This window comes from Atractosteus spatula, chromosome 11 (genome assembly GCF_055471065.1).
Source record: "Atractosteus spatula isolate fAtrSpa1 chromosome 11, fAtrSpa1.hap1, whole genome shotgun sequence".
NCBI lineage: Eukaryota > Metazoa > Chordata > Actinopteri > Semionotiformes > Lepisosteidae > Atractosteus > Atractosteus spatula.
Window position 1 is genome coordinate 7,777,855 of NC_142716.1, and position 22,292 is coordinate 7,800,146.

The window sequence follows — 22,292 nt, forward strand, 5'->3', positions numbered from 1 at the left end:
ACAGAGGCATTTAAACCAAATGAGGCCACAGGGTCCACTTAAAAGAAATAAGGATTTCCTGCATCATAAAAATGTTGTTTTTAAAATAAATATTTCCATTCAGCGAAATCTGTAAAAGCTTGACCTGGGACAGCTAGGTGGATTCAGTAAGCCCATAGCCACAAGAGAGTCCATCTTGGGGTAGTAAAACACTTTTACAGTATTTGCACAAATTCCATGACAGTTTTCTTTCCTAAATCATTACAGTTTTTATTTGAACCAGCGTCCAAGGTAAATATGAACTCCATCTAGCAGTTAAAAAGTCATTCTTACACACAACAGTACACATAGCCCTATATGTGCCCACATGTACACACACATAAAGGAAATACCCTATTTATCTAAAATAATTTAGTGTAAAAAGATCAATTCTTCAGAAAGGGGTGAAATGTGGTTGGAGTTTGGAAACAGGGTGTAAGGCTGCTTCAGATGTGCTTGGCAGATCTCTCTTGTATACAGTTCATTTTGTCTTTACATTGAAACACTTAGTTGTTTTTAGAGGGTGGCAGTTCTCAGACAGACACGCTAACTTGTGCTTTAGTGTAAATCTTCTGCTAAATTTACAGGTTGCTCACTTTCTAATTGAGAAGGCAATTAAAATTCATTTTTTTTCGGCCATTAAATTCTTTTCGGCCTCTAAGTCGTTGTTCCTAAAATAAAATAAAAAAAAACATCATTTGTGGAAATATTTATTCGTAATGGTGTTTTTCTGCACTGTTGTATTGCTATACAAAAAACAGCAAAACCTTTGTTTTTATGGTTCATTTGCACTCACATCATATCACTGTTGCCAGCAACAGTCCCATGTAGAGATGTTGCATTTAAATGTGAATAATCAGAACACACAGAGCAACAAACCATTCTATGCCGACAGAAAAAAAAAATTTGATATAACCTAAACTTCAAAGCCAGCAAGTTTCCCTCTCACTGAAGATCATCTCCAGTTAGAAGCTGTGTAATACGGTTTAACTACATTGCTTGAACTGCATATTTTATTGTACTGAAAATTTAAAATCAGTTACAAATAAAGACGTATACAAAGAGAAACAGCAATTGGATCTCATGTTCAAAAGAAAGTATTTTTTTTTAGTTTGCTCAAACAGAGTTACAAGCTTGCCTGCATAATGTACATGATATATTTCAAAATGCATCTGTTTGTCAGTGGTATAAAATGGAAAAAATGAAATAAAAATAATAGCAATATAAAATGTTTATAAATTTCCCAGTCTATATTTTTAAACAAATCATCCTTTTGTATTGTTCTTCTCAACACCGAGGGCGCCCCATGTGTATTTCGTAATGTTTGTCAGATATTTTAATCCAAAGGGAGGTGAGAGCAGACAACGGGATAGGCGGGAGATGCAGAGGAAAGGCTGTGAGAGTTTCCATTTAAAGTCTCCGAAAAATGCTCAAAAATGCTAAATCATCGGGCACTGCTGACTAAGGTGAGGACTGGAATTGTTCCCTTGGTGAACGTGAAAAAAGAACCATGGCTAGGCTCGGAAAAAAAATAGATGTGTTGCTAACGTTCTTTCCAGATTTATAAAACAAAATACAGCATCCAGGATTTTTGATGTCTAAGTTGGACAGACTTTGATCTTTCATCGAATAACCATGTTGTTTTCAATTGTTTCACATTCTGTTCAGTCTCTCATCGTCCCATGGGTTCTAACATCTGAAACAAAAATGTCATCAATAGAAAAAAAGCACACCAGGAAGAGGAATATCTGATTGTAATTCCCAAGAGATGTTATTTCTTTACACAGCCTCAAACTGGGTTGTGCGCTGGGCAAGTACAGGGGAGCATCTTCTCTGTGAAAACTGGTGGAGCAATAGTCCCTTGGTGCCAAAACGTTTCTCGGTCTCATCAGTTGACTGTGGGCACCTGGTTTAAGCTGTACTCCTTTGCTTTCAGGCGGAGGTTAGCGATGCTATTTGCCATGTTCATTCCCTGGGTGGTATTGGTGTTGGCGCATGTGGGTGGGTAGGTAGCCATGGCACTGAAGGGATCAGAAACAACAACACAAATTTATTCATATGAAAAAAGTCTGCGCTAAAACAGAAGGCAAGTGTCTGAAGAGCGCTCTGAATATCGTTGAATAAAACGTACATTTCATGAAAAGACCTGGGTTGTATACATGCATTAAACATGTATTATACATGTATGAGATTTCAAGAATGAATATTTCCCTGCAAGTGCAACAGGAATCTTTACTCCATAAGGATGTTGCCTTTCTGGACTAAATGGTTTCACCAGAGTAAACAGGGGAGAGTTTACTGTACTAAATATAGATACAGATAAAGAAGGGAACCCTCCTTTTACAATCAAGCAGCTACATTTTCTCCTTCGTACACCTCTGGGGTGGATTGAAATAAAAAACAAACACAGAAGAACAATCAATAAAATCAAAAAGTACTTGCATTCTGAAGGCAGCATTTTCTGTGATACTCGCACTGGCACTCCTTCCGGACTTGGATACCAGCTTAAAAATATATAAATCGTAAGCATATGATGGCGGTGTTATGCCTGCATTCACTTTTTTTTAATGGCTTCACACGCCCTTTTTGTGTTTCTGGTCATGTGAAAAAAAGTAGAACGTAGTTGTGCCAAAAAAATATAATCAACTGACAAATTCTTAACTGCTTCAGAAACAGCTTTTCCAAAGCAACTCTATACTATTCTGTATCTTCTTTTGATTTCCACGAGGAATTTAAAATTCAAACAAACGTTACCAGTGTCACACAAAATCCTGCCCAAAATACATTTTTAATCGCATTGATTGTTAGCTTACATAGAAATCAGGTTTGTTGGAGCCAGCAAAAACATATATTTTTTAATAAGTCAGGTTGTCTGAGAGGGTCACGGAGATGTCTAAAACCTTGAAGATAAAGTCCCTTTTCCATGTTACGTTCAGATTTTCAGCATTAATTGGGAAGGCAGGAGAAAAAAACTGGAAGAGAGGGAGTGACAGACAAAGACGGATGATAACCGAGGCGAAACTAAACTTTGTGTGAGCTAAGCAGAGGTAGTTCCCAGGGCTGTAAAATAAACAGAACAGGAGGCAAAGAATGACATAAAGGGACAAGAAAGATAAGGAGGAGGGATTTGGAAATAACAAACTAGAGACAGCTGACGGTGGGTTTTTCCAGCTGCACATTGTAAATCACAGAGTGCTGGTGTTACCTGTAGGGTGAGGTGGGACCCCAGGACAGGTAGTCATTGGGTCTCGGGGCTGGACGAGGTACAATAGGCTGCTCCACGGCTGTCACATCCCCAGAGTAGGTCTTCAGGAGAGAGGCGTTTTTACTGGCGAGCATGGCCCTCTCGTTCCTACGGAACTTAGCTCTTCTGTTCTGAAACCACACCTGGAAAACATTCGGCAGGAGCAGGCCAACAGCACACTGTTACCATCAAGCTGGGAGAAGAAGCAAATACAGTACATACTTGCTGCAAAAATGTGCAAATATTCATTGGATGGGACAGGGGCACTGACTCACAGACAGAGACGATCAATCCTGGATGGAAAATTTAGAACAATGGACAGACTTCTGTCTATTTAAACTCCTTTGAAAAGAAAATTCATTTGATAATAGAAATATGTTGGTGTGCTCCTAGCCACACCCTCTACTTACAGCAAATACAAAATGTTTACAACATTTATACACAAACGTCACACGCAATGAAACCTAAGTGTCTTACAAGAATACACAAGAACACAGAGACAAATGTAAAGCTTTTCTGCTCCTCCATTGGGTACCAATGCCTTTTTTTCAAAGAACAAAACTCCAGTATATTAAGTGACTCAACTCCAACATCTTTTACTGGTGCGAAGGCGTAGTGAGACGTTTCTTAGTATTGCTGTGTGCAGAGTGAACACTGCATTGTAAAATTCCAATAAACAAGGATTTTAAAAATGGAACAACACTTTTAAAAAACAAAATCATAGCCCTTTTTCAACAGCATCCCTGTGGATAACAGTATTTTAATATTAGGTAATGCAATGTTGTAACAATGCAGTCATTCTGAGAAGATCAGCAACTCTAGTGATAGTCAGACCAAATCTTATGGTTTGTTTTTAACTAGTTTTAGTTTTAAACAAACCACACAAGGTATACATATATAGGTTTAACAAGATCTATATTTTATATCGTAGTCCGGGAACAGCATCGGATCCAGAAAATAACTTGACAACTGTTTTAATTCTGTAACCGACTTCAGATGGAGGAGGTATCTGACAAACAAGCTTCTTTAATGGCTTGACGAGTCCTGTGCATACTGTACATTACCTGGACCCGAGCCTCAGTAAGATTCACTCTGCGAGCTAAGTCTTCGCGTACGAATGCGTCAGGGTAGTGTGTCCGTTCGAACACCCTCTCCAGAGCCTGCAGCTGGCCGCTGTTGAAGGTGGTCCTGTTTCGTCGCTGTTTTCTCTTCTTCTTCTCCTCTGCGTTCAGCTGATCATCTAGACAGAGACAGAGGCAAACTGTCTGCATTACAAACTGCCCAGATGAAGGAAAAGAGAAGCCTTTTAATGTTTTTTCCATCATTCAAACTCGCTAACTACAGCACTTATTGTTTTAATACTCAGTGCTAGCAGTAATAATTCTGTGATTTAGATAACCTAATCTTCAGATTGTTCACTAGCTGACCATACAACTCCATTATCTCCTTCCTGTTCCTTTATTCCAACATATTTTAACTTTGGTATCATTTCTATTCTTCTTTGACCTTGATGTGCTATTGCCTAGAACTCTTGTGGTTAATTGTCATCTACTATTAGTTCCTTCTTGTATGTCGTGCATAAAAACTTAACATTTAAAGTAAGTGACAAGTTGTGATGTTCACATTGCATAGTACTACAGACTAATTTGACAAAAAAAAACTTTTCCAAATGAAAATTCATACCTTTCGTAAGAGAGTACAGCATGATAACAACTGTAATTGAAAGTAACTAGTTGACTCATTATGTTTATTAGGAAGAAAATGTATTATTCCTTAGCTTACTGCGTCTTCCACCTTCAATACAAAAGTCAGCATTTTATCAAAAGAATAACAATGCACTTGCTCGTGTTTGCAAAAACATTTAATTTATAAGAAAAGCTGTTTTAATAACCATGTGTTCCTTTTCTTTCATTGTGGCTTTTTAATGTGACTGGCATGCTATTTACTGTTTTCCAGTGTTTTGTACACCTACAATAAAGTTCAAGGCCACAGTGAGTTGAAGAGTTATAATACTAAAGAAACAATTGGATAACAAAGCAATTGGTTATGTATCACCATTGTTCATATTTTTTAAACTTATTTAGTTTACTGACTGATTAAAATGTATCACTTAAGGGAAACGTCAACTTCAGTTTGCCAGATAGTTATGAATTACATTTCAAACCATATTTTCATCTACGATACTCACAATAAAAAAACACATCTACCAGTTATAGTTCATACACTTATAACAACTAAGACTGCAGGCCCCCCTTACCACATAAAGACCAGTTGTAAAGGCATTTTGTGAAGGAGCAGAAGTATATAATTCCAAACATTAAAGGATTACAATTATAGACATTACAAGTTATAAATACCTGAGAAAGTAACTTGTTTCCCTATTGAGAAGTGAAGCAGTTAAATGTGTTCTCTACGCCGGCTTTAAATAGTTATACTTTTGCTAAACCTTTGCTAAATGAAACAGTGTGACTTTATCACCTAAAATACATGATTATACCAAAGCATTTATAGGTATATAATAGCAATCAATAATTATATTAACACAAAACATGAAAAACAATAGAGATTCCAGTACCCCCGCCCACCCACTTTTTTTAATAACCACAGCCCCATTTTCTGTTTTTTAGAACATGGTTGATGTTGTGCAACAAAGATCAAGTGTTTCCAAAGATTTGGCCCTTTCTGGGAGGTTTCATCAAGCAGCACAATTTCTTACAGCAAAACACATTGCCAGGACAGCTATGCAAATTGATAATGGAACTTGTTTGAGTTCTGCCTCCCTGTTGATGTTTTTGAACCTTCATTTTCCCCAGCTGTGCTGTCAAATGAAACATGAAATGCTTATGCAACTTAAAATCTTTTTTTTTACGTGATGCTATCTTAAACTAGTTATGCAGCATTATTCTGATGAAAAGCAGGAAAGCTAGTAACTGCATATTTGTGCATATTAGGTATGTGTGAAACTCCTTACGAACCAGTTTTGGCCAGTGGAAGGAATTACTTTACACTTCAGGACAAACATCGAAATGGTTTGATACCAAGTTTGTGACACGGCATTCATGGGGAAGTATTTGTTCATTACTTTATTTTAACGTTGCTGTAAATCATGTCAATGCAAGCTGACAGAACACTCTCCTTCCCTTCCACCACTGATCAACGAAAAAGCTGAAGGTGAGATTGTAAAAACCAACAAACCAGGAGTCAGAACTGGGTCACTCGCTCTAGACATTTCAAATGCAAAGTTATAAACTTGTACAATTAATTTTTGCTTCCGTAACCTTTTTGTTAGGTTGTCCAAAGAACAAAAATCCAGTGAATTCCTTCATGTGCATTTAACGGGGGGGGGGGGGGGATTGCAATTTTGCCATATATGAATCATTTACAAATGAGGATTTTTAAGGTTTTTTCTATCATCTCTGATAACCCAACATGCTTAGGTGTTCGTGTGAAGCTCCTCTCCAGTTTACCTCTCCAGTATACATTTTGAAGTGTGTTATGCAGCGGTTTGAGTCTCTTTGTAATTAAGCTGAATTAAGAAATTATATTGTTTTAAGTACACCTAGCACTAAAAAAAATAACTTCAAGATTAATTTCAGTGGAAAACGGATAAAAGGCTATTTGTCTAGCGTTTTTGATATTTACATACTATTTATTCACAAATAATATAACCTAAATTAAAATAAAAAATTAAACACCCGCCGATTATCCTACGAGTTAAATATCTAGTTCAATAAAAAAGTATTATAATAATTCATGATAGGCTTCATTTGGTATCCTTCAAAGTTTTTTTGAATCAATAACGCACTGACATGTAACCACCCTCATTGAAAAGCTATGAAAAAGTAAAATAATCTAATTTATATTGCTTGAATTTGAAATGTTTATCAGGTTACGATTACTGTATATTACCCCTTTCAAGATGATGAACGAAAAACCACTAAATCCAGTAAAAAAAATGTAATAGACCATTCGTGTTTCAGCTATTCCCACATTAGATGGTAGGCCTACTTAAAATATCACAGCATGAATACACTGTAGCCCAGGGTTACCCAGTTGTGATCCTGGAGGGCCGGTGCGGGTTTGTGGGTCTGAGGAATTGTATTGAGCTAAACCAGTTGCTTACTGACTTTACCGGACCAATTTAACATCTTCTCCGAGCTCTTCACCAGCTGCGGCTTTGGAGATCACTTCAAAATCCGCAGAAACACCGGCCCTGCATGTTCAGAACTGGACACACCTGCGTGTAGCCTATAAACTGTACATTAATTTCTCTATCCGGCTCAGTTGTTCCTTCAGAATTTCCAGAACCGCGCCGATTGTATTCTCGCGGTTCAATTTTTATTTTCAAATATTTCATAGCATCTGAGTCTTTATGGTTAGATCAATAATTGATCTGAAAAGTTTTTTATTCTCCCCCCCAAAAAACAAGAGTAGTACAATATTATGTTTGCTAGACTTCGCAATTAAGTAAAATTATTATTATTATTATTATTATTATTGAAAGATAACACATAGCTAATTAGATCATGATGACAAAGATGTTGAAGGTCTTTCTTCTAAGAATGTATCAACGTCCACAAAGACGTGTCTTCTCTTTAATACTTTATGTCCTACCCGGCTGTTTAACAATGTTGTGGAAGAGCACTCTAAAGTGGAGCGAAGACGTTTTCTTAAATCTCTCCAGACTTCAAATCTCAAGAGAATCTCAGTCCTGCCACAGACACACTCCTGACTCACATCAATCACTCCTAAAATCACTCCCATAAAACTTCAGAGAAGAGAGGAAAAGTCTCTCCTTGATGGATTGGTCAGCTCTGAACTCGAAGGCTCTTTATCACAAACCAAAGATGAAAGAGGATGAGGATGGCGTCCTCTTCCGCCCCTCCTCCTTTAGCTCCGCATTCGCTTTAGTTTTACCTTGTAATGTGCGGCCGAACTACACAGCAATAACAATAATTATATTACTTTAATTGTTCTTGCCTAGGACAAGTATGAAGCTACATTTCCGGTATCACCTTAACGCTCATCTTCTTAAACGTGGTGATGTCGTACAAGATGTGTTTCCAACATTCGATTTTGCAGCATTAATAAAATAAAATTGATTTGTTAAGAAACCTTGCATGGCATCCCGTTTTGCTGAAAACATATGAAATAGGCCATATCGTAAACGACATTCGGACTCTTACATTTATCCTAGCAAGTCATTACGGAATGTATATCACCTTAAATACACACAATATCTCGCAATTAACGATGTTGATGTTTAGGAATGGTGTTTATTGTGACATTTAGACCACTGTAAATAGAAAAAGATAATGAGACCTTAAAAAATACCCAAAGAAAAAAAAAACACATGACATTTTTTGCACAATCGCTTAGCAGGTAGCTTATTCAGATATCAGTTTTTGGTTAATGATCTGCCCCGAAATGTCGTGATTGATAAATCAAGAGCTCATAACCACATCAGTAATTTGTAACGGAACATGCATGGCTAGTCTACAGTAGTCAATTTAGAAAACTTAAGAAACAAATGCTGAACAACTAGGATTCAATAGTCTTACTCTCATAGTTACGTTTTCGCTTAATGACAAAGATAAATAATAAAATATTTAAGTCGATATGATATAATAGATGCAGATATGATCCGATAACACCACGATCGGTTTTTCCAAGTCTGCCACGAATATGGTACACAGAAACGTTGTGTTTTTAAATTAAGTTGTGTTTCCTAACACTGGTTGACTCCAAGCAACTTGTTACCTCATTTAGTCATTACACTATTTTTTTATTATTCCACTACTTCACTGGGTATGTGAACGGAGAGCAAACGCTCACAACAACAAGCAATTGGAGGAATCTAACTGATAACCTGGTACCTAAGGCACCAAGCTCATGTGTACTACAGCTACAATTCACACGGAGTTAGACTCCAAGACCACAGAGGTCCGACGTCCAGAGCACCAGCCAGTACACCACCCTACTATCTTAAACCTAATAAAGAAGAAGGAAATTCAAAAATATTTACACTGACATTTCATCTATAATTTAGTTTTAAAAAAACGTATTAGCCCGTATTACAACATAAAACCTAAGACTAAGATAAAAGCGCTTTAGTCTATAACCGGCTTAATAATTATGGTTTGTGTACATCCATATTTTTAAAACAGCTCAAATAATAATATTTTAACAGCAAAAAAGATCAATATGACAGTGCCTTTACACATAACTTATATCACCAAATGAACAATTTTAAATCATTTGACTTCCGTCTAAACCGAATAGAATTTATAGCCTTTGGTTCAGAGGGTTCGTTGCGCACAATATTAATGGAGGCCTTTTGGCGCTCCTGCGTTTTACAAACATGTAATAATGTCCGAGTTCGACGTTAAATAACTTTGTTGTGTAGCCTATCCAATATGATCATCAACAAATAAACTGCATTAATCTAATAAGTTATTTTGCCCAACAAATTTGAACCTGTAAACTAAAAACACAGTTAAACAATGTTAAAAACACAAAACACAATTTGTGTTCAATTACAACCGAATGTCTGGCTTAAAATCAACAAATAACAGCATGTTTTATTACCACGTGTCTGTGTTAATATTGTTACTAATAATGCTATTGATTGATTTTTCCTCTTCAACACAAAGTTTCTTGCAACACTTTTAGGTGGGCTAAAACAAAGTTGTTGTTTTTTATATGTGATAGGTGGGTTATCGGCCAGCAAGGAGCTTGACTATTAAAAAGGTTTACCCCTAGACAGAGATACTGACTAAATCTGTAGACAGATGGGTGTTTCTTGCCTTCTTTGAAGTGTCAGTGTAAAACTGACGTGAGCCCAGGACAGGATACAGAGAAGTTTAATTCACAATATATGGGCCGAGTTCAAATATATAATATTTCGAGCTGTGTAATTTATAAGATTCACACACTCCCCTTTCTGTCATTCGCAATTTCATAACCGTAATGTAATCTTTTCTTTCCTCTCATTCAGCATAAAAACTTAAAACATTTCCAGGGTCCGTAAACATTGACCCTGTATACACATTTACTTGAAGAATGTTATACAAAAAGAAAGAACTATAAATACTGTAGATAACCAAACGAACAGGCAGTTGTGCGCCTAAAAGTAAAACATTAAAGTTAGGAATTTCGACATATCCTTTCGTGAAAAGAAATCGCACACAACATACAAGAGAGAACACTGATGATAATCCTTTAAATTTTCAAATGTATTTTCTGGTGACGTTACATCTGTACGTTCTTAAAATAAACTAATATACTGTGTGCAGATAAATAATGACGCGCGGCTAAAATAATTGAGTCTCACAATATTACACAGATGCCCACGCGTCTCCTGAAGTAATGGAAGAAAACAGTTAATTGCCTATCATTACCAATCACACTGCGTTGCTCCCATTTTGAAGCCAATACTTGTACCTCAGTTGTCTCGCCTATTAAGTTAAAGATTGTGAAAGTCTGAAGATTATATGTTTAAAGCAAACAGCGCATTCTGGCTAGATTGTGCAGAACGCAGGCCTAACTATAAATCCACAAATACATCACACAAGAAAAAACGTAGGGGTTTCACGGTTTTTCTTAAAAACAACGTAGTTAAGTACACGCTCTCACGAAGACATTAGATTGTTCTTAAAGATAAAAAGTCTGAACATTATTATTTTAAGTTGCCTTAGCTGTTGGGGAAACCCATACTCGTTGTTTACAAAATGGAAATCCTTTACAGAAAATTCTTTCTGTAAAATGTTAAATGCTTTTGCAAAAACGTTATTTTTTACTGAAAATATTTCAGAACATTTAATGATGTACCCAGAAGAAACTGTTTAAAAGCTAGTTGACACATGGAAATAAGATTCCAAACGAGACGTCTACCTCAATGGTAAGTTATTTTTTTTTATTGGAAACCTAGACTACACAACACTTGGCCTTGGTAAACCCTACTTTAATTGTGCAGTCATTCAGCAGGTACAGTAATTGGTACAAATTATTCTGTTTATGTTTGCTGAAATGTTTGACAAGTGAAAGAACGGTGAATTGATGGCGCTAGTTTGGTTCTTATAGATTTTGCTTAGCGCTGTAGACTGTTCTCATTCCATCGCCAACGCGCTAAATTTGTCTCGATTTTAAAGCCTATTTTCCACTGCAAACGTCTTTGCCACGAAAAGGACAGACCATCTTTCCTAACTGTTCCAGAGAATAACGCATGTTCGTATATCAAAGAAAATTAATTTAAATACTTCATCTGCATATCATTTTTTGTCTGATCTACTTCACAGAAAAACGCTATTTCTGAAACACCTAAATCGTGACAGTCTGTGAAATCGCTGTGTTATATTGTTTATAGCAAAACTAAAGTATAAAGACAGTAAGTTTCTTTAAATATGCCGATCTGCACCATAGCAAGTCTGTTATTCATAGTTTTCTGGAATCTCATTTGTCTTATAATCTTGAGCTTAGATCTGTACATTACATGCTTAGGGGTGAAATATTTTCAAACACAAATTGTACGTTTGAGACTGAATTGCCAAAAAAAGTCATTCAAAGCAACGTTAAAATGCTACAGGGTGCAAGCACTTCACCTTCTTTTCTTGCTCACTATCGCTGTGCCTATTTTGGTTTTGTTTATTGGTGCAAAGATTGGTTGGTCTCACTGATCTTATCCACTAACATCGCTACACTCCATTGACATCAAAGTGTTAATGGCAAATTAATGGCCAGTTTTTAAATGCCTGCGCCAGATATGATCTATTGCAGCCAGTTAAACAGGATTTACGATTCGTTCTGAAAGCAAAATTCCATCAAAACAAGCATCTAAGTAGTTTACATCTTGTTGGCCTAGTACATTATCCAAACTGAATAAAGTATCGTCAGAATGAGCTTGTAAGATCTTATACTGTTGATTGTCGCCTGTTCCCCACGTTTCCCAACTCTGTACGCTGCGTTTACTTAAAAGTACAGAAAAGCAGAGCTATATCAAGCGGGTCAGTTCACGCTATGAAAAACGTATGTATTCTTACGTTTTGTAATGCACAAACCACCAAACCACCACAAGCTCCATGGAAAACAGACAGCTTTTTGTATGGTCTACAATCTATGGAGTGTTTATTTTTTCTCCTGTGTCTTACTCACAAATGTCAGAACATTTGGCGCCGTCTAATTGACATAGATGTGCTAATGTGACAATCCTTTCTGAGTTAAGGTGTTAATCACAACTCGAGACCCCTTGATAATTCCCCGAGAGTTCATTTCTCACTTACTTTCCTGCTGCGTGGTGTCGCTCCCGCTCGTCAGCCCCGGAGACTCAAGCATACTCCTGCCAGCTTCTCCGGCACTCTCCTCCGATTGTGTGCCTACCATCTCCCCTGCTTCCTCCAGGTCCAACAGGTGACTCACTGAGAAGTTCTTTTTAGCCTGTAGATTTTCCAGATTAGCCGTAATCGGACTCTCCAAGCGGCTAGATATCGAAGCTTGTCTGTCCATTACATGTGCATAACTAGAAGTCATGACGCAAACAGAATACCGAAGTAATAATAAGATGAGCCCCCAAAATTAATTCCTCACATACAAAAAGCACCAGCTGCACCTCCAAAACAAGCAATCAGTCCGTTTCGTTTCTTAATAAAACACTCAAGAGCTCAAAGTTGTACAGATCCAGATGGAATGACGCTTTGAAATGCTCTCGGCGTTTTCTTGAACTTGCAGATCACGAGGGGTAGAAACACAGACCCAACGCGAGTGTTTTTTGCAGTTTGGTAAACAAGAGAGCTCTTGCCTTCAGTGCCCTGTCCACACAAGCAATCTCCCGTACACTCACACGCCACTCGGTAAGAAACGCCTCGCCCGGGGATCTTAAAACATCTTCGGGGAAGCTCTTCTGTTCACTCCTGTTGACTCGAAAGCATGAATGACTAAAGGTTACAGAAAAGATGATGTCTAACAGATGTACATGTGAGTAAGCTTTCTCGGTTCACTCTTTATGGGAGAAGGCTCTCTCTGTACTGCTGCGTTTTGGAGCGAGTCCTTCTTTCGGTTGGATCAAGGAGCTCTCTGGCACTTCAAAAGGCACAGACTGGCATGCCGGGGGAGCCTGAGCGGGGAATAAATGAAAATTTGAGACCCCTGGGAGGGTAGATCGACCTAATAGGAGTCTGTAATTACGTGGCAATGCCTTTGTGCTCTTTCTGACGTTTTACAGACCCCCTCTCTCCATCACAAGACACCCCTCCCCTTGCACAACACGCCGCACCATCACCACTAAAACACCCTGATTATGGACCTTAAGGAAACCTTGGCAAACATCTGAGGCGGGCAAGGAGCCCCTGAATTTCGTAAGGGAGACCTAATTACCATCTCGCACTAAAATATAACAAAGAGAATCTGACAGCTAGGATACTACGTCCACTTCAAACACGATGATTATTTGCGTACGGAATTAACAACTCGTGATTTGCTTTAGATCCTAGTCAAAAAATCTAATTTGCATGTTTTGATAAGTGCTGCAGTGAGACTTTGGGTGGATTCTACTTCCAATTCAATCAACTTTCTCCTTTCCTGCTGTTTCTACAGCTCTCCGCTTCAGGCTAGAGCAGAACACAGTACACTACAGCTTCGATTCGATCGGCACCGAAATAGAAGAGGAAAATAAATATGTTGGGTTTTTTTTTTTGGAGGCTCTTAAATTCAACTACTAAGCTTTGCAGTACAATAGAATATCCCGTACTAAATATTACGGGATTCTGACATTCATAATTCGAAAAGTACTGCTATTGTAATAATGGCGGGGAGGGAATGTGGTCATTATGCAAACTGCCTTTGACGCGATTCTATTAACCCACTAAAGGGGTACAAAACTTTTTTTTTGCTTTTTTATATACTCATCGCGTGCGTAAAAGAAAACTGGACGGAATAATTTCCACGTATATTATACTGTACGCTCGCACCCTTTCTCCGCATTCTAATTAGAGAAACTGCTTTCCTGCCAGTCGAAATGGGCCGCCTTCGTGCGTATCGTGTCGTTTATCCAAGGTAGAGGTGAAAGAATCTCTTGAAAGTCAAGGATTGCGTGCGCTTTGACTTGAGGGTCTTGACATACGGAGAGAAAAGGGGTCCATGTGTTCAAATGGCAGGAGACTGAGCTCGGAGCTGCCACAGACAGCCTATAGCTTCCAGCCCCTGATCTGGGAAAAGAACACTTGATGCCATCAAAGAGATCCAGATTGAAACCAGATGTGCCTCTCTCGTTCTTTCCATGCATTTAATTAAGGCGGTGGGATGGAGTAGACTTTTTTTCATCATTAGTTTTCCTCCAGATCTCCTTTCCCCTCTCAGCCTAAGCACCCATGTTGGTGCCAGCACAATACGTCTGTCTTTTTCATCTACAAGTCTGTCCAAATTCAAAACCCTGTTACCATGTGTTCGGAGAAAGTTTTCTTTCTTTTTCTCGTTTGCCCAAAAGACAAGGAAGGAAACGTCAAATAACTCTGCAGGAAGTTTATTAACTAGCTTTTGGCCTGAGCTTTTTAATTGTACCTTTCAGGAACGGGGATGTTTATTTTAGCTGCACCGTTAAACACGTTTGAAGGAAGAAAATGCGACACATAGTCGAATTTAAGTCACGGATCCGTGCTGTCTAGTGAATAGGTTTAACTAAAAAAAAAAACAAGTTAACATACGGGACGATAAAATCAATCTTTCGCTAACCAAACCTGCTATTTGCAGGTTCTATTGAAGGTTTTCAGAAAAACCAAAACCCAAATTGAGCCTTAAATGGAGAAAATCATAAGTTAAGGATATCTCCGATATTAATTTGTTTATCTTGCAATAACACCGTTTTGTTTTTTCTAGAACAGAACCTTGCTGTGAAAATTGCAATTAGGGTGAATGTTTTTAAGTTCATCGTGTTTATGTACCACAAAGTTACTTAAACCTACATATATAAACAGCCATGTGTTTAAATGAAAGGCTGACAGAACTACTGTATGATTTAACTTTGCGGCTTAGGCAGGCAAACTCATAATTTAAAGGCCTGCTATAGTGCATTTTTATGATATCTGAGGAGAAGTCTCAACACAAAGAAGAAAGTTGGAATTTAAATAATGACTAAGTTATACAATAACATTAAGATTTTAACGTATCTGCAATTAGATTGTAACATTTGTAATCTTTTCTGTGGGATATGATTTATTTAAATCTTGCATTTGCTTTCCCTTTTTAATTTCATACACGTCCGAAACTGTATGATAACTTTGCCAACTCGGTTTTGAAAACCCTTATCGCGAACGTGTAGTTCAATAGGGACCTTCTGACCACAGTCCTGATATTGTCTCTCAAAAAAATAATTTTTAAAAATAAAATCAAATATTTAACCGGTTTAATTGGTTTTCTTGTTCTTTCTCTATAACAATGACATTTCACTTCAGCAGCATAAAAAGATTAGCTCAATTTTCAGTTGAAAACGAGTGATAATTTGCGTAATGAAACACTTGCCATTCTAGAAGATAATGCGAGCTTGTATTATCTTCGGTTATTATATTCATTCCACCTTTCGGTAAAAAAAAAAAATCTTCGGCACTTTATACCAGGGTTGAAAGAAAAGTGCTTCTTCGTTTATGTTAGTCATACAAATGTAGACGTGACTTTATTCTGATTAATGCAGTTATCATTATTCCTATAAAATCTGCAAAACTCCTTCTGCTATGAAAGTAACATTGCTTCCTTCAGTGATTTTCAGAAATCCTCAAGAAACATCTCTTTGTTTTAGGTGGCGTTCTTTCAGGAGGTTTGACTCGAGTACTGCACACACTTAGTCGCAAAATATCCACCTATCTACAAATACACCACACACCAATGACTGACAGAATAAAGGAGAAACTTAGTTTGCCACTCTGACATGATAAATGTTTTTTTTAAAAAAGGATTCGACAAATGCGATAAAGGTATATCTAAATGTACAAAGCAGCAGAAGAGTGATTCATGATGAACTGGTTAAAACATCCAGTTATAAGATGGATTTTTATGGATTGTTTTATTTTAACTTAGAAATGAATGGATCATAATTAGGAATTTAGAATGACACTGCGAAATACTCTTCACCATGTTTCCAAAAGAGGAATATTGTGTTGGAGATAATATTTTTAATGAATCTTTAAGTGTGGAGAGCAACATTTATTATCCCCTTTCCTTAATTTAGAATTATTTTTGACCACTAAATTGCACTTTCATAATAGCTGTATTTCGGTCTTTTAGGGGGGTACAAGACTAATTATGCTTTCCTAATGTCGCCTTTAGAAAAGAACCAATAATACGAATTTTGTGAGAACAATATATTAAAAAGAAATCTCTGAAAACTGTTTTGACTGATCGAATATACACACAGGTGTAGGGACGCTTGGCTTGGAACACGTGACCTAACCTTTATTTGCATGTTACTTTGAGCTATGAACTTTTATTCCAAAACACAAGGCTCATAAAACGTTTATTATACAGCGATGATATACATTTCTCAAATAAATGCATTCTCTTAAACCTTTACGAACCTTTTAAATCTGAATAAGCTTTAGCGAGTGTCACAAAAAATCAGGTTATGCGAGCTACTGACCCAATAAATACATACCAATAAATAATGCCTGGGTGCTATTTCACTACATATATTACATATTTCAGCGTGTTGTAGATATAATATTGTTTTACTCAAACACCTGAAAATATTAATGAGGCTTTATAAATACAAATCAGCAGTTATCAAAGGAATCACTTAACTTAATTGAAATGCTTTTGTTTGGTGCAATGATATTTCATCTTGCAATATTTCGCAGTAATATTTAGAACTCCTTTATTTTCCGTATTGAAAGAATCAGAGGTAAAATAAAAAACAACTGCGCAGTTAATGCAATACTCTTATGTCCTCCATGGTAAGATCAGTTGTAATAAGTAAACGAGTATTATTTTCTGGTGATTGTGCTGTCATCACATGATTGTCGGATTCGAGAAAACATGTAAGAGAATAATTTAAGGTATTGATTAAATCAAGGAGAGATATTTTTCCAATTTTTTTTTTATTTGTAAGAAACGTCTAAAGAGGTCTAAAATAACACGATTTTTTCCCCGTGACAAAGCAAATCTTAAGTTTATTATTTAAAAAACAGCTGACTAAACCCATACAAGAAAACCATCTCTTCAAGGCAACGAAAAGGGAATACTGTATTCGGCAAGTAAGTGCATTGGATTTGAGAATATTTCTTTCAATAATAGCTATCAAATAAACGTTTATCGACTGTTCAGGTCGATACTTTCCTCAAAGGGTGAGAACCGAAAATTCAGGTGTCTATACTAATGGAGTCTGAACTGTTGCGCTCACAAAGACATGGAACTAAAAGTCTCTTAATTTACCTTTTGGGACAATGTGTGCTTAAGTAGACAAGGCAGAAAGACAGTATCATCTTGCTGCTAAAGCTATTCTAGACCAAAGGGCATATAGCTAATACAAAACCTCCAGCCTCTTGATAGCATTTAAATATTGGCTCTTCTATTACATGCGAGGTGTCTGAGATAAAAAAAAACATCTACCCCTCTTTTTCTAAAACTAAGAGGGTGCGTTTGTTAATGCAAATAAACCAGTCGCGACACAAATTTGTTGGCATTTCAGATCAGAATAAGGATAAATCAATCTCATATCTATCGAACTTTGTAAACTGTGCAGGCTGTGTCATTTAGTTCACAGCGGATTGATCTGATGTGGGACACCACAAGCAGATTGTAATTAATGTTCAGAAGACAGTGTTGAACACAGAGAGATTAATACAGGCAGCTGTATTGTAAGCAGGCTTTATTAGAGTTTAGCAGCCCATCGCAGTTCAACTGAAATGATATAAGGAAAAAGAGAGACGTAAGACAGAGAATACATTGTCTCAGTTTAATGGAATAGTATAGTACCTAAGTAACGCTAAGTATGGGCAAATTTCAATTTGCCAGCTATTCGTTGAATTTTAGTAAAGTTGGATAAGAGACCAGTATTTCCGAAGTCCAACAGAATGGCTTTTATGATAGTGGTGATGTATGTGTCTATTTAATCTATTTCTAAATATAGCAGTTACCATGATAAAAGCTTATTATGCCCACTATTCCTGCACGATATTGTTGAATTCGACACTTTTGAAGTCTGGCTCGGTAGAACAAAAGACTTTAAGTACAGGCAAAACTGAACAAAATAATAAAAGAATGTCGTTAAAACATGGGCAACAGAATTTGTCCCTAATATCAACCATTAACAAAACAACGGTTTTTTTGTGAACGCGGTGTGTTTATTTTACTACAAAGTTGTGTGCCTGCTAGTTTATTTCAATGAAGGTTTTGAGTATATGTGTGTCTGAGTGAGAACGTGAGAGATAAATATACTGTAAATAGATCTACATAAGGCCTATCAAAATCATGCATTTTTAAAGTCCAGTTAATTATGCCCAGAAATCCCTTGGTTGGACTAATTAAAGAAATCAATTGCATATTTTTTTTTCTGTTCAGAGTATATAAACAAGTAAACAGAGTCTGAAAGCACAGAGAGCGTTTTAATCCTCATTACAGAAATAAAATCTGACTGAGGTCAGAGCGCTGTTTTAATCAGCACCAGGGGTCACTGGACAGCACTGATTCGCCTGAAACCTGTGTGTATGGGGGGGTCATACCACACAGAAATGGGTTGGTAATTTTGTAAAACGTTAATTGATTAATAAAATAGACAAGTCACAAAATTCTGAGAGATATCTAACTATAGAAACTAAGCAATTTTTAAGTTTGAGAGTGACGTTCTTTGCTCGGACCGGCTTCGTATTCGACTCTACCTCAAGGGACAGAATGTCCACTTTTTCTTCAACCTAAAGCCAAAAATTAGTGCTGAGTCAGGCAAATTCACACCGCTGTTGCTCTTTACAGATAAAGAAATTACCAGCTTAGCTTTCACAATTAAATATTTCATTTAAATGTATATTGCAAAATATTGTAAAAATGGTTCAATTTTTCCATATTATTAAAAACAGCGATGGGTTTAAGTTCCCAGTGGATTGATACAAGAATAAGATTAATTATAAGGTTTAAAGTAAGACTAGCGAGTTAAAATAATATTTAGTAGTGATTAGAACATGACCATTTTTAATAATCGATAAAACGATAAACAAATATCGTGGATGTGCACGAAATAATATCAAGGTACAACGAAAAATTTGACGTCATCAATAGAAGTCATTTCGGAAATATCATTTTCGGCAGCAACACAGCACGCTCATCCACCAGTTACGCTAACAGCTTTAAATTCTAATTCGGAAAAAAACACGAACAGTGCAAAAAAGTTTTTTTTTTTACATTGACACTTATTTACGTGTCACAATTTGGTAACCTAAAATTTACAACGACAGTAACATTACCATGACGTGAAAGTGTATGTCGTGAGGATGACAATAACACCAACATATACAGGTAATTATAATTTGAAATCAAACAGCTTCTTAAAAAGAATATCTACAGCGACCACCTTCCATTATAAAAGGGTTTAACAGAGCAAAAAATGTATCCTGCAATGAAATACTGCATTTACAAAAAAAAACAACAAATATTTAAACCTCAAGTTTACACTTTACGCTGAATATATAGTCTACCGCACGTTTCTTTTACGATTCGAGGGTTTGTTTTTTTTGGCAGTTTAACTGCACAAGCGTGGTGAACGTCATTTTATTCGTGGCCTCTGTCGTTAACAGCGAAACGCTTCTTTCCGATTGTTTTTAAAAATGTAAACCTTTTGGGTTAATTCATTCGATCTTACTATCGTATTTCCATTTGGAGGCCTTTTATAGATTTGGAATAGTCGAATTAATCGTACCCAATAATTTTGCCATTTTTGTGTATAAATCTTAATCATTTAATGGAGTGATTTTCAAAGTAATCATTTTTGAGTGATGGAGGCGAGACAGTGTTTGGTTAAGTTCACAGGCCCTTCGACTGTGCTACCTTTTGTAATGAAATATATAAAGTATAATGTAATGTATATGCATTAAAACTAATAATTTAAAAAGTGGTTGTTTTCCTCATAATACAGTACCTCAACACTATTTACGAGTGATCTAACCGCTAGTGAAGAACGACTGAATTTGTCACTAATAATTCTTAAGTACAGCTCATTAAATTACAACCACTGTGCACACTAATTTTCTAAAAGTCTTAATTCACGGTCACGACCCTATTGGTTAGACTCTTTCGCGGTGGTAGGACTCAAAGAGGTCTTGTTTTTATGGTAGTTTAAATGTGCGTTCTTGCTAAAGGAATTTTTATAACGTAAATATGTAAGATGATACATATTTCGGCCCACATATTTGCATCCTGAACATAAAAGGAAACAACGTACTTTTTACTTAAGCTTAGCATGGCCTTAACTAAAATTAAAGTTCATATTTGGATTTGCATTAAGACTATATAAATTCTCCTCTAAATGGGAGAAATTCAGTCTGTTCAATTCTAGTCTCATTTGGGATACTAAATCAATCATTGGACAATAGTGGTGCGTTTTGTCAGCTAAGCGTTGACCGATTCAAAAAGACCTGATTAATAATTGAAACATGGATATACGACGGTACATTTTCCTGCCGGTCCTCATCTTGCAGATAATTAGAGGCTTATAAATGTAAAAGGTTTGAGCCTGAACAGTGTGGGAGAATGTAAAAAGTCAGACGTATTGAAATACACAATTTTATCCAAGTTCAGGCGGAATGCTCTATCTTCTAGATACTATGTCATACATTAACAATCGCATAATGTACTTCGCTTCGAGAATGCGTGGTGCCAAGTCAAAAGAACACTTAAGAAAGTCTATAGTGTCCCCTTTAAAATCCCAAACGTTAATAATCAGCCTAATTATTAATGATTTATGTTAATCCAATTAATATAATTCACTTCGTATACACAGCGTGTCAAGGTCAAAAAATGTATAAGTAATGCATGGCCCGAGGCACGAAGTTTCAGTAAAAGTTGATCTCACCATCTTTTCACTTCTCGGATTACAGAGCCTTTTCCAACCTGTCTGGAGAGACTGGCTCCACATAAATCAGCAAGCGAGGGGAAAGCCGTTCTCTGAAGTCCTACATTTTACAAAATCGTATACCTTTATACCTAATTTATGCTATAGCTATGCAACCGCTCTCCACGCTGCGTATGGTTTCTATTATAGCCAGGAACATTCAAGTCATTACAATCAAGCTGTTAATCTCACCAATTTCTGTGTTGACCGCTGATGGTTATTGTTTTGGAATTAGGTTATTACATTTGCATGGGAAATTCTTGGTTTAAAAAAGCAGCGGCTCTCATTCACAACGTCTGACAAATAGTATCCGACATCTACCTGTCGGAGCAAAAACTGTTACGCGAACTTTTCTAACATTGTTTACGCAGTAAAGGCTTCTTAACAGCCTTTACAGAATCTGAATATGAATGTTGTCATCTTAAAGGAATACTGATAAAACAACAAAATATGGTGTCAAGGTATGATATTGTTACGAAAAATAAAATAAAATGCTTAGTGCACTTGCGCTTGACATTCAAATTGTTCGTTCTTTCTAAAACAGGTTCCTAAAAATGGTAAATCCCACACAAGATTTATTGGCAATGAAGTCCCAATAAGATTTAACAAAAAAGTTAAATGTGTGATGGTTGGTACCATTTGGACCGGACTCCAGCTTCATAATCATTTGCCAAATCAGTTGCCCAACTAATTTTCTTTACCCTACATCAAAATAGCTGGATGGCTTCAATAAGAAAGTCGACTTGGCATTACAAACATTTTCCCAAAACCCTTCAAAAAAACAAAACAAAAACTGAAACGCATAACATCAGCTGAAAGGCCTTCAGCAGACACATCTACTATACTAAAAATACAATGAACGATTCTACAAAAAATAAAAATGCAGTCCCTTTACATCTTGAGTGCAACGCCTCTTTCATGACAAAAAGTACAGCTGTCCATAGGAGACCTTCA

General features: G+C 36.6%; 1 protein-coding gene across 3 annotated transcripts; it reads right to left on the reverse strand.

Annotated features, from left to right (window-relative positions):
- Window positions 1–293: 293 nt before the first annotated feature.
- Window positions 294–13,366, reverse strand: prrx1b (paired related homeobox 1b). 3 transcript variants are annotated; one of them, XM_088927620.1, is made up of 5 exons: window positions 12,541–13,366; window positions 4,327–4,502; window positions 3,224–3,405; window positions 2,457–2,522; window positions 294–2,039 (listed from the first exon to the last, which is right to left on the reverse strand). In XM_088927620.1, the coding sequence occupies exons 1-5, from the start codon at window positions 12,785–12,787 to the stop codon at window positions 1,907–1,909; spliced, it is 804 nt and encodes a 267-aa protein (XP_088783746.1). In that variant the 5' UTR covers window positions 12,788–13,366; the 3' UTR covers window positions 294–1,906. The 3 variants fall into 3 exon arrangements, with proteins under 3 accessions (XP_088783746.1, XP_088783744.1, XP_088783745.1); XM_088927619.1 differs by having other exon boundaries at window positions 1,898–2,039; window positions 2,461–2,522; XM_088927618.1 differs by lacking the exon at window positions 2,457–2,522.
- Between the last annotated feature and the right edge of the window lie 8,926 nt (window positions 13,367–22,292).

Bases quoted from the DNA above. Each gene is read 5' to 3' on its own strand.
- prrx1b (XM_088927620.1), bottom strand. From the start codon at position 12,787: ATGACTTCTAGTTATGCACATGTAATGGACAGACAAGCTTCGATATCT. The intron at 3,406-4,326 runs GTAATGTACAGT...AATGTTTTCCAG, and splicing joins TTACTGAGGCTCGGGTCCAG to GTGTGGTTTCAGAACAGAAG. The intron at 2,040-2,456 runs GTACTTTTTGAT...TGATCCCTTCAG, and splicing joins ATGCTGCCTTCAGAATGCAA to TGCCATGGCTACCTACCCAC.